At 39.1% G+C, this 18,162-nt stretch overlaps 1 protein-coding gene across 1 annotated transcript in view; it reads left to right on the top strand.

The window, feature by feature from the left end:
* LOC126469749 (protein phosphatase 1 regulatory subunit 37) overlaps positions 1-18,162 on the top strand; it is a 242,527-nt gene that overhangs the window by 38,702 nt on the left and 185,663 nt on the right. The window contains exon 3 of the mRNA XM_050096963.1: positions 6,322-6,468. Within this exon, the coding sequence (XP_049952920.1) occupies positions 6,322-6,468 (147 nt within the window). The remainder of the gene's footprint in view (positions 1-6,321; positions 6,469-18,162) is intronic.

Here is an 18,162-nt window from a genome sequence, read left to right as displayed (position 1 = left end):
ACGCACATGCAAGCACGTACACACATACAAACCTTTGCTGTACTGCTCCTTCACAAAGGACTTTGCCATGTCTGTAAGCTCTTAGTGAAATTTTCCTCTCTTTATATGCAAATAAGGATGAAAAAGCAGCTGAATATTAAATGGAAAGACAAGAATTGTGGAAGATTATACTCTTTGAAAAGTCAGTTATTAGATCTTACAAAATTACAAATTCAATACAATCTCACAGCACTTGAAAAGAGAGAGAGTACAGTGTGTTTGACTTTTGACTTTGCAATGCTGAGTTCAGAGCGGGAAATTAACTTGTACTGTAAAACATCTGATGTAATGGCGAGTTACATCTGTGTGACTGTATGAGACAAATTAACAATTTTATAAAGGTTTAAGCTGTCTAGCACAGGACCAATGTTGATCAAGTTATCTTCTTATGGAGCAGTATTAGTTCCAGAAACAAAAATATTTTAGAAAGTTGCCATTAATTGACTTAAGTGACACGAGTTTTCTGTTGGCATCATAGTTTTTATGACTTCCTTTGCTCGCTGTGTTGTTCTTAAATGGATGCAGGAGCGAGAAACAGATGCTGTTCATGAACAGAGAATTCACTTTTGTCGTGTGGGGACATGGCAAACAGGTGCTAGGTGCGTTTCTGGAACACCTCAACAGCATCCATCAAATTTACAGTGGAAATGGAGGAAAAAGGATGCCTCCCCTTCCTTGATATTTTAATTAAGAGGAATGCAGATGGTTCACTAGGCAATGCAGTACATAGAAAGAAGACACACACAGACCTATACCTTCATACAACAGGCTGCCACCATCCAGCACAAAGACAAACAGTACTGACCACCTTGGTACATAGGGCACGCGCAATCTGCGACAAAGACAGCCTACCATCCAAGCTGCAACACCTGAGGGAAGTCTTCCACCAAAATCCCTACAGTGAAATGCAGATCAACAGGGCACTTTAAAAGAAGCAGCAAGCAGTGAGAACCTCAGGAGAAGATGATGAAGAAGAAGAAGAAGAAGAAGAAGAAGAGGAAGAAGAAGACAAACTACTCGCGTTCCTTCCATACTTGGGTCCGCTCTTGGCCAAAATTGCACGACTTCTGGGCAAACACAATACCAAAACCATTCTCCGACCACCACCAAAGACGAGGGAGCTCCTAGGTTCTGCCAAAGATGCGCTGAACCTTAACACGCCAGGAGTATACAGCATACCATGCGAATGCAGAAAACAATACATTGGGCAAACACAGCACTGTATATCTAAATGCTGCGAAGAACATAGCAGATGTGTGCGACTAGGTCACACAGAAAAATCAGCCATAGCAGAACACAGCATAAGTGAAGAACACGCCTTCAACTTCGAAAACACAAAGGTAGTGTGCCGAGCATCTGGCTTATGGGAAAGCGTTATCAAAGAATCCATAGAAATAAGGATTCATGACAATCTGGTCAACAGAGATGAGGGATACCAACTCAGCGCAGCATGGAACCCTGCAATAGCTGCAATCCGTTGGGAGTGCGCCCGTCATCGTCGACCGCCATCCCCACCACCACGCGTATGCCGCTGGTCCACCGCAGCCACCCGAGGTGTAGTGGAGGGGGGTGACCGCTTCGTTGCTGTAGATGCAGTGTCAGTTGCTAACAGTAGATTTGAATGTAGAAATATACACAGATACAAAAGATTTATAAATCTTTCACTCTTCAATACAATGTTATTGAGGAGATGCTGATCCCTGGCTGCTATGAAAATCTGTAAATGTTGTTCAACTGGCAGGCGCACAAAATGGGCTCAACCCATGAATGTTCGAACTTAAGTAGACCTGCCACAGGAGCTCTGGAGAGGGGATGCTCACACCTCATCAGCAGCATTGTAATCATGCGTCGTAGTGCCCTCGTGCTGCAGTGGTGGCAAAGAAAATGTGGCATCCTAACTGGTGGCGTGCATATTTGAAAATACAGCTGACTAGATAGTGGCCAATACCGCACCTCTTCCCGCAAGCCTGTGCCGTGGGTAGTGGTTGCGTAGCTGGGGCAGAACAGACCAACCTGCACCCTGACAGTGCATCTTGTGAGCACCAGGGAAAACCAGGTGCAGGATGCAACCAATGGCACAAGTAGGAACATGGAGGGTACTGCAGAGGGTGCCGGCGACGAGACAATGGTCACAGCATCAATGTTTGTGGGACAGCTGATCTGCGGTGTTAGCGGCAATGGTGTCACAGGTGGGCAGGCAGAGACTTCTATTGGTGAGATAACTGCGGGTGGAGGCACTCACTTGGTAAACTACATAGGAGGCTTTGTTGTGGTGGATGGATGTGGCTGCATCACGGTGGCCAGATGCCGTGCAGTGAAGAAATCTGAAACAGTTTTATCCATGGCAGGATCACTGGATTCATGTAGCTGTAGCTGATTTTGGGGGTGCTGATGCGTGCTTGTGCGGGCACGAATAGTATACTGCGCTCTACTAGCTGATCTGAGAACAACACCGGATTCTGATAAGCGTGGCTTGTTGTACACTCGATATTGAAGTCTGATGTTTGGGTGAAACTTCATAGTAAAGTCTGAAGCTGAAGCAGGGCTGTACAGACAAAGCAAATGCAGCAAGATCTGATGATGCTACACATGCAAAAGTGTTGCAGAAATTTCAGTAAGTCATCAACACATGAATATGAAGCTCGAAGTTTTGACATTATCATCTTGGACGTTTGAACAGAATGTTTGACCTTGCCGTTAGACCATGGTGAGAATGGTGCTGTCCTGACATGCTGGATTCCATTGTGTTTGCAAAATTGTGCAAATTCCTTGGAAGAAGATGGAGGTCCATTCTCAGAAACAGTTGTTTGTGGTAAACCTCAGAGAAAATATAGAAGCAAGCCCCTTGATAGTGCTTTTGGCATTCATCGAAAGCATTGGAATAAGTAAATGGTATTTACTGTAGGCACCAACGATACTCAGCCAATGTGTGTGCCAGAAGTGTCCAGCAAAGTCGATATGGAGACGTTGCCAGGGAGTATCAGAATGTAGCCAGGAGAAAAATTCCTGGTGCGGAGCAGCCTGATTGCCCACGCAAGCACAACACTGTGCAATCACATGTTCTATATGGTTATCTAAACCAAGCCATGCACAATGTTTGCACACCAGCTGCCTGCTGCAAACTGTTTCCCAATGACTTCTGTGTAGAAGACACTTGCTGTTGCAACGAGACAGGGGTTAACTCTCTGCTCTGTTCATTGGTCGTGTGAAACAGAATCACACCATTCAGAAGAGAGAAACTGTTGCAGTGCACAGAGTATCTTCACATCAAGGGATCGGGGATACATTTCTGAGGGTGCGGCCAACCTTTGTGAATGAAACTTTGTAGCAATCATAGAGGTTGGTCATGCTCTGTGGCTTGAGTGATCTGCTGTGAACCAATAGGAAAAGACTCCAGTGCTTGTGAATCAGAAGAATCAATATGTCAACAAGACGCTTCCAATGTGTCGAATACTGCATCTGTGCAGACAGAGAAACAAGACGATGTGTTGGCATATGCATGTTGCACCATTGAGCAAGACAGAAGTTCATATTGGTAATTTGATAATAATAGCGACCAACATTGAAGTTTCTGTGCCGTGTGACCGGGAACTTATTTTGACGGATGAAACAGTAGAGTAAGAGGCTTATGGTCTGTGACCAGCAAAAATTTTCTGCCATACAGGTAATGATGAAATTTGGTGATATCATACATTATAGCCAGGGCTTCCTTCTCCAGCTGACTGTAATTAATCTGATCACTGTTCAAACTTCTGGAAGAAAATGTGATTGGACATTCTGTTCGGCCAATTTTGTGGAACAAAACTGGCCAATGCCATGGATGAGGTATTGACTGCAAGCACAAATGGTTTCAGTGGATCATAGTGCATAAGGAAAGTTGGTGAAGCAATGCATTTTTCAGTCTTTGAATGGCTTGGTCACAATCTTTTTGTCTAATGGAACGGAACTTTTTTACATCTGAGGCAGTTCAGAGGCATGGCAATTTGTGCTGCATGAGGAATGAACTTTATGTAGTAAGTCAATTTTCTGCGAATAGCTCGCAGTTAACATAAATATTAGGAGACGGAAATTGCTGCAAATGTTTTGTCAAAGGACAAGCACCATTGGTGTCGATGATATGGTGTAGGTATACAGTCATTGTGTTGAAGAAAGAACATTTCTGCAAGTTACAGTTGAGGCCCACCTCAGTTAAAGTTTGGAAAAGATAGTCCAAATTTTGAAGGTGGTGTTATGGTGTTCGTGTCCAGTCTATTATGTCACCACTGTAATTAAAACAACAAGACACTTTGGATGTTACTTTCTTGAGAAGTTTTTGAAACAACGCAGGTGCAGAAGCACTTCTGAAAGGTAAGTGTTGGTATTCAAACAAGCTGATGTGAGTATTCATAAAAAATTTTCATTGTCTCTTTGTCCAATGGTAATTGAAGATAGGCTTCTGCAAGATCAGTTCTTGAGAAGAATTATCCTTCCTCTAGGTGATCCAAAATTTCCTAGAAGTTGTCAAAGCATTTTACGAAATCCACAGAACGTGATGAGGACATTTACCCACATAAGGGCTTAGTAATTCTGCCGGGTATTTGGCCAGCAAATATGTAGGTGCCCTAACGTTGCTGATAATTGGGCATAATGGCACCCCTTCTTTGTGGACTTTAGGGAGTCCATAAAGTCTGGGGCTGACTCACCAACCGGGATTACGGCTACAACCTCAGCAGGGTGTGGGAACCAGCATTGAGTCTAATTGAAAAGATGCTCAGCAAAGGAAACGAATGTGTAACTAGGGCGGACAAGGCAATTACACCGACACCACAACAGACGCCGACGCCAGTGTCTCACCGACCGCTGACGCATGGGCGCAGACCATAGGAGAGTGCCTCGCGAGGGGAGGGGATTTAAGACGGCCGCCCACCCTCAGGAGCTCAGTTTGTCAGTGCACCAGACGATGGTGACATGTCTGATCACTGAAATATTGTGCCCGTTGGAAACTGTGGACCGGCAGTACACCTGTGGACTGTTCGAGCAAGAAATATGCCGGAGAAACTGAAGAATCACATTACGTATAAATGATACTGCATCAATCATCCATTGCTTCTAATAGTTTGATTATTTTCGTATTACTAGGAGTCAGTCATGTAGAACTGTCAAATGATAATTCTTTTGCCATTTGATTGTTACACTGTTTTCTTCTGAATAAACTACTGCAGTTTTGGATTTGTTGCCATTGTTGTTGTTGTGGTCTTCAGTCCTGAGACTGGTTTGATGCAGCTCTCCATGCTACTCTATCCTGTGCAAGCTTTTTCATCTCCCAGTACCTACTGGAACCTACATCCTTCTGAATCTGCTTAGTGTATTCATCTCTTGGTCTCCCTCTACGATTTTTACCCTCCACGCTGCCCTCCAGTACTAAATTGGTGATCCCTTGATGCCTCAGAACATGTCCTACCAACCGATCCCTTCTTCTGGTCAAGTTGTGCCACAAACTTCTCTTCTCCCCAATCCTATTCAATACTTCCTCATTAGTTACGTGATCTACCCATCTAATCTTCAGCATTCTTCTGTAGCACCACATTTCGAAAGCTTCTATTCTCTTCTTGTCCAAACTATTTACCGTCCATGTTTCACTTCCATACATGGCTACACTCCATACGAATACTTTCAGAAATGACTTGTTGCCATTATAGTGGTGTAATAATATACTGCACAGGAAGGTGTCAACATGAACATTCTATGAAAGCTTCTCATCTATCGTCAGTTCTAGAAATCTGTTTGTCTTCTGCTAGTAAGTGTAAGGCTTGATTGGCACTGTGATCAGAAATGTGTGTGAGAAGCTTAAGACTTGGCCTGTTAGCTGTGAACTAAGTACTGTGCTAATGTGGAAATGTGTGTGTGAATTCCAGAATTGCTTCAAAATTGCTTCAAACCTGAAGCTGCAATAATGTATCCTGAAGGAAATAAGTCAAATGGTGAATGCATTAACATTTAGATAATAATTCATTGTTGTTGAAAATAGAAAAAAATAAATTGTATTGAATACAATTGTTGTGTTTTTTTTCATCAAAGTGCAATGGATAGGAACCCATTATGTATGCATTTCAGTTCTTCAAAATAAATAAGCAGAAAGCATGTATTTAAAAGAGAACAGTCTGCAGTTGGGATCTGTGTAATTGTTGTATAATTATTCTTAGTGTGCTATGCAGAATTAAGTTGAAGGGGATTTTGTTTTCACTCATTGAAAATATTGTTAGATCATGTGATTGTGTGCTTATGTGTTCCCTCTGTTTACAGGAAATTGATTTGGATATTGGTCGCAATGAAATTCTTGACTTAGCAGGTGAGCAATTAGTTTGGGGCCACTGTGAAAGCTTGGAGGAAGTCCTAAAGCGTGTCCAATTCAAGCATATTAACTTGGAAGCAACATCTCTTGATGATGAGGTTGGTGGTGTTCTTTTGTAATTCTTATAGTGCAGTTGTTCCATTCAAGCAGTTATTATAAATAACTCCCATTTCAGTTTCTACTCATTTTTCCAGTATGTCTGGAATGAAACTGAATCTTCCATTTACTGTATTAATTTATTGAAATTCAATATTCTGAAACATGCTGTCATGTAGTGATATTATTTATAAGTCCTTGGCATTTCCCCCATGAAATTCTGTTTCATCATTGTTATTTTGATGATGTAGCTGACTAACATTGTGTTCTATAGCTGCAATGACGTTAATCTGGATTGGCATTTATTTGGTAATAAATATGGAGCCAGTCACTTTTTTATGATTTATTCAACCATGAATGTGTTTTTGAGCCACTTCAGATGGAGGTGTTACAGAAACATTATCTTGTGGACCCAAGTGTAGCTATATGCAGTGCTGGTGTTTCTGGCAGAAATGACAGAAATTTAGTAATCGGTGACAAAACATTTATGAATCTGAAAGCTTTTTAATATTTTAGGTACTTACAGTGCTCTGCCTTCCGGTATTCACATCACATTGCTTCTTATAACGTGCATTATTACTCTATGTACACAAATAAACACAGTGTGTAGCTACACTTATTTTTACACTGTCTCACGTGATGTAAACATTCGATGTTTTTACAAAGAATACAGATATGACAGATACTGCACTTTTACTGCATAATAGTCTTTGACATAAACACACTGCACTTTTACTACATAATAGTCTTTGGCAAAACCACACAAATACTATTATGTAGTAAAAGTGCAGTATCTGTCATATCCGTATTCTTTGCAAAAACATCAAATGTTTACATACTTTGAGCCAGTGTAAAACCAAGTGTACCAACATACTGTGTTTATTTGTGTACATAGTGTAATAATGCACATTATAAGAAGCAATCTGATGTGAATACCAGAAGGCAGAGCACTGTAAGTACCTAAAATATAAAAAACTTTCGGATTCGTAAATGTTTCGTCACCGCTTACTAAATTTCCCTCATTTCCGCCAGCAACACCAGCACTGCATCTAGCTACACTTGGTCCACAAGATAATGTTTCTGTAACACCTCCATCTGGAGATGAGCCTGCAGTGGCTTGAAAACATATTTTGTGGTTGAATAAATCATAAAAAGCAACTGCTTGCATATTTATTACCAAATAAACACCAGTTTAAATCACAGTTGCAGTTCTGGATGGTAATGAAGTCGGAAGTCAACCTATTTGTGTAAAGTTCTTGAGTTACGTTGATGCTTCAGATCAGACAGAACATTCATGGAAAACCCTTAACCATGGTCAATGTAAAGTGATAAAAAATATTTAATTTTTATCCATGATACAATACCATAGAACACACCATAACACACGTAGAACTTAGGGAGGAAAAGGAAAATTAACTCCCAAAATCTGAGACTGAGATAACGCTTAAAACAAGAATTATAATAAATGTACGGTGTAATAATTAACTTATTTGACAAAGCTTAGTAATAGAAAAGTCATGGCATGTAAGTATGAACTACTTGTTGACCACCTTTAATGATTTCGGAAAGCTGTGTGAGAAACCAAATAATTATAAAAGCACAATAAAGTAGACATTAAGCACTCTTATACGAACAGCAGTTTGTATTAATAGATGAACTTCATTGAATTATAATTTCGTAACACAGTTTGGTGAACCTGAAGTATACCTACAGGGAGTGGTAGGAACAGGAGGAAACCCTTCAACTTGGATTTGAAAACCTGCAGCTTGTTAGGAACAGCCTCAGAGTTGTGTGGAAATGTGTTTGAAATATATATTGCAGTGTGTGGCACAATTTCTCAAGCAATAGTTGAGAATATAAATATTGTTCATTGGTTGTGTTTGCTTAATTAATGTTGTTATTCCGTTCAGACACCTTTATGTTGTCAGACATTAACCTTGTACAGGAGTTGAACAAAAAACAGGGAAACAACCAAAAATACAACACGTAATATTGAGATCTGGTGACTGTTATGGCCAGGGTGAATGTGACAGTTCATCCTTGTGCTTACAAAACCAGTTCTGGATGATGCGAGCTGTGTGAACGGGGGCCATCACATTGGAACAAAGCATCGCCATTTGGAAACAACCATTGGACCATGGGACAGACCTAATTAGCCAAAATGGTCACATTAGCCTTGATATTATGCAGCCTTGCAGAGTAACCGTGGGATCCATGAGATATTGAGATACGGCTGCCCGAATCATCACCAAATCCCGCAGTGATTCACGTTTGGGGTGTAAACTCAATCAGGAGTTGGAAACAGTGTGAAACAAGACTCATCTAACAGAATGGCATTCTTGTATTATTTCATAGTCCAGTATCACGGCTTCGGCACCACATTTACCTATTAAGGGAATTTGCATCACTGATGTGTGGTTTTGGAATTCCAGCTCACCATACTATTCCCAACTTACGAATCTCCCTTCATCTCACTTTTGTGCCGACGGTGTTTGTGAGTGCGACATTCAGTTCTGCAATGTGTTTTGTGGTTGTAATCCTCTTATTTTTCATCACAGTTCTCTTCAATGACAGTGTGTCATGATCACTCAACACACACTTTTGTCCACACTGTGATTTTGAATGATGTTTTTTCTGCTTTCTCTGTATGCTGTACACATCTTTGATGCAGTGCCTCTTGTAACAAGAAACGCTTCAGCTCCCTTGGTAATGAAAGAACCCACCCTACGAGCACCAGCAGTTTGCCTATGTTCAAATTCACTTAACTCCAACATAGGTCACTCACAACTTCACGGAGCACTGTCCTGATCACGACTGACATCTGTGACGTGTTGAGGATATTGCACAGGTGTCGTTCATGGTCAAATACAACAGCACAACCTGCAGGCTTGACTAGCATCTGCATTTATGTTCAAGCGTGCATTTCTTGGAGTGTTTCCCTTTTTTCTCCAACCTGTGGAAGTGTGTAGTCTTACCACTGTGCAAGTATAAGAATCTCCAGCTAATTAAACAGAGGTTTACATGAATTTTTGTGAATTAACAGCATATATGGTTTTGATTACTCACTTTTGGAATGCCTGAATGCAGTTGGTCCTATACCTTATCATATATATCATCATGGGCAGCAAGTATATATAGTTAATACATTTCAGTGTACCACTGGTGCTGACAGTAAAAAATGTACTAATCATATAGGTAGCAACATTTATCTTCCATTGGACATTGTGAATAGAAACATTCAGCGACAGCTTGTCACGTATGCTCAGTTCCATAACTCTGCTTGTTTTCTCCTAATCATTGTAAGACTTGAATAGCAGTGTGATCAGAAATGTGTGTAAGAATCTTAGATGTACTGTGTGCTATTGCAATTAAGACTTGGTTCGTTAGCTGTGAACTAAGTGTTGATGCTCTCCAGAAAATTATTTGTTGCATTATTCACTTCCTGGTATTAATATGGTACAATTCTGCTTGTATGGTCTGCTAATAGGACAGTTTTAGAGATCACCCCTGGCGTGGTGGAGACCTCTGGTGTGACCCTCCACACAGTAGTGGTTGGTGTTCCTACCATGTGACTGCCCACTGGCAGACAGTTTCTGCCAACATAAAGTGATTGGAAATCTTGCGCTGACTGGCCTGACTGCATGTTATCTATTACCAAATACTATAATTTTCATACACCTGAAGATGGGATTTTAAAATCTCAGAGCTGCTTGAGGTTTAAATAAATATTAGTGCAACTGAAGCGAATCTCTCTAAATTAATTATCATGCCTCTGAGTTGTGGATGTATTATGTATCAAACTTTGAGCTCCATAATAGTGTGGGCTGTGTTGACACAGAATAGTCTGGATCCTGTGGTCCAACTGAATCAATCATTGACTGGTAATGGTTATGTTCAGCTGCTTCGAGACTATGTGCAGCCATTCATGGATTTCATGTTCCCAAACAACAGTGAAATTTTATGAATGACAATGCACCATGTCTCCGGGCCGCAGTGGTTCACGTTTGGTTTGAAGAACATCCCGGACAGTTCAAGCTAATGATTTGGCCATCCAGACTGCCTGACATGAATCCCATCGAACATTTACGAGACATGATTGAGAGGTCAGTTCATACACAAAACCCTTCACCAGAAACACTTTTGCAATTATGGATGGCTAAGAGGGAACATGGCTCAGTATTTCTGCAGGGGACTTCTTACGACTTGAGTCCATGCCACATTGAGCTACTGTACTGCGCTGGGCAAAAGGAAGTCCAATACGATATTAGGAAGTATCCCATGACTTTCACCACCTCGGTGTATATAACTGAAGTAGACATTTATATTTGACATAACTATTACTATATGCCTTCAGCATTTTCAAACCGCTGTAATAATAATAAAGTGAATAACACTCTTTGATTATTCCAATTTAACTTATTTTACACCATTGCCCTCACTGTTGTTGTGAAGGAGGTTAATGTCTCTTGGCAGAAGTCCTTTGTGATGGCTTTATGGTAATAGATTTAGCTCCTTTCCAACATTGTGCTACACCAGGAAGCATTCATTTCTTCATCCCTCTCCTGTTAGTGTTTGAGCATTGGCCAATTCATATCCCAGAAAAGTGTGAAAAATACTGTAGTGGCACATAGTTTGGACTTAGTTGGAGAACATATGTGCTGCCCATCAAAGACTTCTTTCTGCTTTTTGGTATGTAATGATGCTTCCAGATTTTTTCCTTTGTGACAGTGTGTGTCAACACTCTGTCTCTTACAGAAATATGTAATACTAAAAGGATATGGAAATTTTGCATGGATCTTGTTTTTGTCATCAAGTACGAAATGCATCTACTGGGCACACAATTTGAAGAACCTGAGAACCTCCTTAACAATGGTGTGAGTGTATATGACACTAACATTCAAGTTCCATGGGAAAAGTTTTTAAAAAGTACACGGATTCTCATGAATAATGGCATCAGTATGTCCAACATTCTCACCAGAAATGGCTGTGCTCAGACAATCAGAGCAAATGTCCTCAACAACTGACAGACATGCATCTATTCACTTCCTCTGACTTGTTCAGTCTTCTCACTGAAGACAAAAATCTTAAAACTATCCACTCCTCTATGGCAAACACAACTGAAGAAGTTACCATCTTGTTTCAACTGCCCTTCCCATTGTGCAAATGATGACATATTGTAGGCAGATATCATCATCTGTTCAAAGCATGTATCTTTGGAGTGCTATTTTGCCAAAATATTTTAATATTATTTCTTTGTTTACCAACTATTTTAACTACACTGCATAGCGGCTTGTGGAGTGTATGTAGATGCAGATATAAATACTGAAAATGTTATGAATCGCAGATAAATCGGAAAGATAAGCTCACTTTTCTTATTTCCTAGTGACTGATATTTAACAAAAATTTAAGAAAATTTTTAAGTGGTAAAATATATGTTCTATGAATTTTCAAAAGCATTTGATTGTATCGATCATAACACAGTGCCAGAGAACTTACTTTTATATGAATTGCATGGTGTAGCATGAGTGGTTATTTCCTGCTTAAGGCATATGATGACTCCAGTTACACTAGGTGGTTTAACTAATTTATACTGAAACACCTACGTAGTGAAAAATTACAAAAGGCATTATTCCAGAAGGTTCAATCATAGGACCTCTGTTGCTGTAGTTGACAAGACTATGTACCATCACCTTTAAACTTGCATGGGTAATTAGTTCTTTCTTAATGGGACCAGATATTGTTGTAAGGTGCAAGAGAGAGAATAATAAATCATGCATTTGTGAAAGTTAATAACATTGTACCATTTCCGAGTTAATTAGCATTGAAGGTAACATATCAGGCATTACGTGTTCAAATTCAAACAGCCTGCCAGGTAGAATTAGTGTAAGTTGTTCTTATAACATGGATGATAGTGCAAGAGATTGCTAAGCCTTTGGTTTGGGTTCAATCCTTACTACAGTCCCTTGTCCAACTTTCGTATCGCTCTCTTGTTTTTGTTTAGGAAACCAAACAGAGAACATTTTTGGTGACACTGTCTCTGGCGGGCTTCTTGTTTTTATGTGCGCTATGACCTGATTTGCTAACTTCAATGCAATTAACTGGGAAATGGCACAATGTATGAATTTTTTTCGTAACAGTTATTTCTCACCACAACCTGCCCTGCAACGCCCTTACAGGCTTTTCAGACTTTTGCTGGCCACATTGTATATATTGATGATGATATTAAACTAAGGGAAAAAATTTACAGTGAACTTGATAAAAACATAGGTTCAGCTACTTCTGCCTTGGAGGCATAGCAATTACAGTGGTCTCCCATTAGCGAGCGTGTTTTTGAAAGAACCACAAATTTTGAAATCACAAGTGGAAAAATGTTCTACTGAAAAATATCTGATTTGATAGTGATTAGATTTTTTTTGTCTATCAAAATGCGTAAATATGGGTACCATATTTGGGGTAATAGCGGATCTCACAGTACCACACTTCTGGACACGCTACTTCAATAAATAAATTATAATTCAAAATGTACCTTATCGAGATGATATTCGGAATATCAAACCAAGAAATTCTCAGAATTACATGTTAGTATAAAAGAAGCAAAAATGTGTGAAATGTAATAATCAGTTGTGTACACTTCTACCATCATCCAACTGGAATGCAAGAAAGTCACGCGACAGGAGAGCACAACCTGTAACATCCAAAATACATACCTGGCATGTGAAAATTAAAAATTAAAAATATGCTAAAATTTCAGTTTTTAGTACACTGCTAAAAACGAATGAATGTCATTTATTTAGTGTCTCACCATTAGTGAATCATTGGCTTTTACTAACTAGGGGTTGTCATTTCAACAGACTATTGGTATTTTGTACATCTTATTAGCCAAACTACATTACATCGTGGTAACATACAGTGTGTAATCCTGTCTTCGCAAAGGTTTGAAAAACTTCTCTATAGTGGACTCTTTATTTTGTCTTAATTTTAATGCTGTATTGTCCATCTTAGTTAACATGTTCATCACATCTTTGTTGACTTCAACACTCAAAACCTAAAACTTAACTGTGTCCAGTGCCTCAATAGCCGTTGATGTTGTAGAAACCGATGAATGTCCCATTCATCCTGTTCTTCACTTTCCTCTTGTTTCTCTGCCATATGTTCCTACAACACTTCATCAATTGTCCTGGATTTACAGATGTCAACACTTTCATCACTATCAGGATATTCATCGAAGCTAAGGTAGTCAGTGTTTTCTCCTTGCCCAATTATTTGCTGCCATTGTTCAGCTCCAGCTACTTTGTTTCCTGGTATGATGTCTTCTGTAAAGTATCCAATGAAAGCCAGCCTTCTTGAAGGCGTCTGAGATCATGCTTTCTTGCACGGAATCCCAGGCTCTTGTTACAAAATGCATAGCACCCAAGATTGTAACCTCATTGTAGAATGGTTACAAGCCAGCCTCTTCTCTGCAAAATCTTACTGTATCTTTGTTTCAGGCATTTTTATAATGCCTCGGTCAAGTGACTGAAGGTGGCTTCTACAATTGGAAGGGAAAAATATTATATTTATATTACGTAGGTATGATTTATCTTGCAGATGCACTGCACACTGGTCAATAAACAGGATGATTTTTCCTGTTTCTAACATCCAATGTTGCATCCTAGTCTCTCAAGAATTGTTCAAGTATAAGTGTTTTTATCCATGCATTTGCATTAGATGTGTACCGACATGGAAATGAGTGGACATTTTTGGAGCATTATTAAATCTTCACCTTTCCAGTTATTAGTGGTACCAACTTTTCTGTTCCACTTTCATTACAACATAATAAAACAGTTAGCCTCTCTTTACTAAATTTTCCATCATGGTATTTTTCTCCTCTGACCTCAACAATTTTGTCAGACAGAAAGTGAGAAAATTAGCCAGTTCCATCTGCATTAAAAACCTCATTTGGACTGTATTCTTCTATGATTGATGACAGAGTATGACTGAACAGTGTGAATTCACATTTCCAACCTCAACTTGAACACATACACTAAATTATGTTGATTCTTAAACCTTTTGATCCAACCATTGGATGCCTTGTAATGTGCAAGTCCCAACTTCTGTGCCAAATATATTGCTTTAGCATGAACCACTGCACCATCAGTTGAAATGTTAGAAGGACGAACTAGTGTTATCCGCTTCAGGAGCACATTTACCAGCTCTGGAAACTGACAGTTGTGCAGTAATTTTCATTTGCCATTGCTTCCTTCCAAGCATGCTGCTTCAATTATTTTTCATTTGTTGACTATTGTACAAAAGAAAAGAAGAAAAAAGAGAGAAAAAAAGCATGAACTGAAAGTTTATCAAACATTGAACACGAGCAAAGGAGACCAGTGACTCAATTACACGCTACTCAGTTTGTTTGTCCGCAACCGAAACTGGATGTCATTGAAGCTATTGCCAACCTGTACAAACTACTGCCACATGTCATTTCTGCCATAGACAATGATCCATGAGACTTGCAGAGTTGCTGACACTGAACAGCACTGGCCCCATGCAAATTTCCACACCACATGGCCGTGAACTTCCTACTCCCGCCACTCTCACAACTCACTGTGGCAAAAGTTGTGACAAACAGTACCGATAGTGCAAAATTTGAATGCACAAACCAGGCAGGGAGAATGTACAAATGAGTCAGTTTAACATTTATTTAATACAATTGTGACTGGGACTTCCAAGAATGAACATACTATGCAGGAAAACACGGTAATGAGGAATTTGCTAACTAAGTTCTGCAGTTGTAAATTAACACGTTTTACTGAGTTTCATTCACTAATGTCCTATGGGATAATGATTCTGTGTTTCTCTTCACTTAAACAACTATTCACTGTGCAAGAGAAAGTAATTGTCATTATGTCGCAACTAGCAAGACTACCTTCAGTTTCATAGTACATTTATTTTTTGCTAACATTTTTTGTCAGTTACATTTTGGTGAGTGAGAGCAATGATGATGATTGCAAATGTAGTATGGATATAAACCTACCCATAATAGGAGTAAGCAGTGTAATATTTACTTATCCATATCATTCCCAAGCTATATATACTCCATGGTGATGCTAAAAGGTATGCAGCTTAAAATGCCACCCTTTAAGAGTGAGAGGAGGGAAGGATTTTAATTCCCACTGATGCTGAGTGAGAAAAAATATACATTATCTCAAGGTTTTTTAAAAATTTATTTAGATGTCAAGTTCTGTAGGACCAAATTGAGGAGCAAATCTCCAAGGTCGTGGAACGTGTCAGTACATGAAATTACAACATAAAAGTAATAACAGATAAAAATAAAATGTTTATGAACCCAAAAAAAAGTCAAACCATAAGTTTCAGTAAACACAGTCAACAATATAATGTAAGAATCAGCTTACTTTTTCAAGGAACTCCTCAACAGAATAGAAGGAGTGACCCATGAGGAAACTCTTCAGTTTCGATTGAAAGTGCATGGATTACTGCTAAGAGTTTTGAATTATTGTGGTAGCTTATTGAAAATGGATGCAGCAGTATACTGCACACCTTTCTGCACAAGAGTTAAGGAAGTCTGATCCAAATGCAGGTTGGATTTCTGCTGAGTATTCACTGAGTGAAAGCTGCTTATTCTTGGGAATAAACTGATATTGTTAATGAGAAACAACAGTAAAGAATATATATATTGAGAGGCCAATGTCAAAATACCCAGACTAGTGAACTGGGGTTGACAAGAGGTTCGCGAATTTACACCACTTATTGCCCGAACTACTCGTTTCTGAACCAAAAATTTCCTTTTAGAATGGGAAGAGTTACCCCAAAATATAATATCATAGAACATAAGTGAATGAAAATAAGCAAAGTAGACTAATTTTCATGTCGAACGATCACTAACTTCAGATACCGTTCGAATAGTAAAAATGACAGCATTAAGTCTTTGAACAAGATCCTTTCCACAACAGTTTACTATCTATCTGAACACCTAGAAATTTGAACTGTTTAGTTTCACTAATCATATGCCTATCCTGTGAAGTTAAAATATAAGGTTTTGTTGAATTATGTTAGAAACTGTAAAAAAATGAATCTTACAGTGGTTTTTAGCATTAGTTTATTTTCTACAATCCATAAACTTAGGTCATTTGAAACGGAGCCAGTGTTGCACACAACATCCTTTATTCTATTACTGATAAATCAGATCTTTGTACAATATTTAAAAATCATTTTCTGAGCATTGCTAGTGAATTAAATAAAAATTTAGTTTCTACAGGGAATCATATAACTCTCTTAGAAAATGCCTTTCTGAGACTGATGTCTGAAAGACTTCTCTGTGATACATACAAGAGAGAGATTAAGTCAATAATTAAATCACTGAAAACTAAGGACTCTCATGGGTATGATAGAGTGCCTAGCAGAATATTAAAGTACTGTGCTGCACATGTTTGTCATATTTGTAATTTTTCCTTTAAGAATGGGCAGTTTCCTGAATGATTAAAATACTCAGTAGTAAAGCCACTTTATAAAAAGGGAGAAAGGGATAAGGTAGACAATTTTAGACCTATTTCTATACCATCAGTGTTTGCTAAAGTTATTGAAAAGGCTATGTATGTAAGGATAATTGATCATTTTATATCACACAATTTGCTATCAAATGTACAGTTTAGCTTTAGAAGTCTTTGGGTTAAACACATTTCAAAAGCTACACATATTTTTTGATTTAACTAAGACGTTTGATTGTGTTGATCGCAAAATATTGCTCGAGATGTTGGACCATTACGGAATACTGGGAGTAGCTCACAATTGGTTCACCTCTTACTTCAACAACAGACAGCAAAAGGTCATTATTCACAATGTAGAGAATGGCTGTGATGCAGAGTCTGAGTGGAGTACAGTCAAATGGGGGGTGCCCCAGGGATCACTGTTAGGGCCACTCCTGTTCCTTTTTTTCTATACATGATATGCCTTCTAGTATTATGGATAACTTTGAAATATTTCTGTTTGCTGATGACACTAGCTTGGTAGTAAAGGATGTTGTGTGCAACAGCTTGGTAAAGTTTGTGTAATCAGCAAAAAAAAAAAAAAAAAAAAGAGAGAGAGAGAGTGATGGAGTGATGACATTATGGGAATGGAAATGCATTTAAGTGGTTAACATTGAAAGATTGCAGGTTAATGTAAGCATGAAATAGGCCATTGGAAGTGTGAAATATTGATACATTAATAAACAGTGTAATTGCCAGAATGTTGAGTGCAAGCATGCAAATGTGCATGAATTATGTTGTGCAGGTGCCAGATGTCAGTTTGTGGGATTGAGTCCCGTGTGTGTTGCACTGGGTGGTCAATATAGGGATGGTTAATGCTGTTTGTGGATGACACTGGAGTTGTCGTCTGATGATGTCCCATATTTGCTCAATTGGAGACAGATCTAGTGATCGAGCAGGCCAAGGCAACATGTTGACACTCTGTAGATAATGTTGGGTTACAACAATGGTATGTGGGTGAGCATTATCCTGTTGGAAAACACCCCCAGGAATGCTGTTCATGTGTGACAGCAGAACAGGTCAAATCACCAGATTGATGTACAAATTTGCATTCGAGGTGCATGGAGTAACAGTGATAGTGCTCCTGCTGTTATATGAAAGTGCACCAAAGATCATAACCCCATGTGTATGTATGCATCTAGCAGGCAGACAAGGTGGCTGCAGGCCCTC

The sequence above is a fragment of the Schistocerca serialis genome, chromosome 3 (genome assembly GCF_023864345.2).
Source record: "Schistocerca serialis cubense isolate TAMUIC-IGC-003099 chromosome 3, iqSchSeri2.2, whole genome shotgun sequence".
NCBI lineage: Eukaryota > Metazoa > Arthropoda > Insecta > Orthoptera > Acrididae > Schistocerca > Schistocerca serialis.
This window is presented reverse-complemented; position numbering and strand designations above follow the sequence as displayed.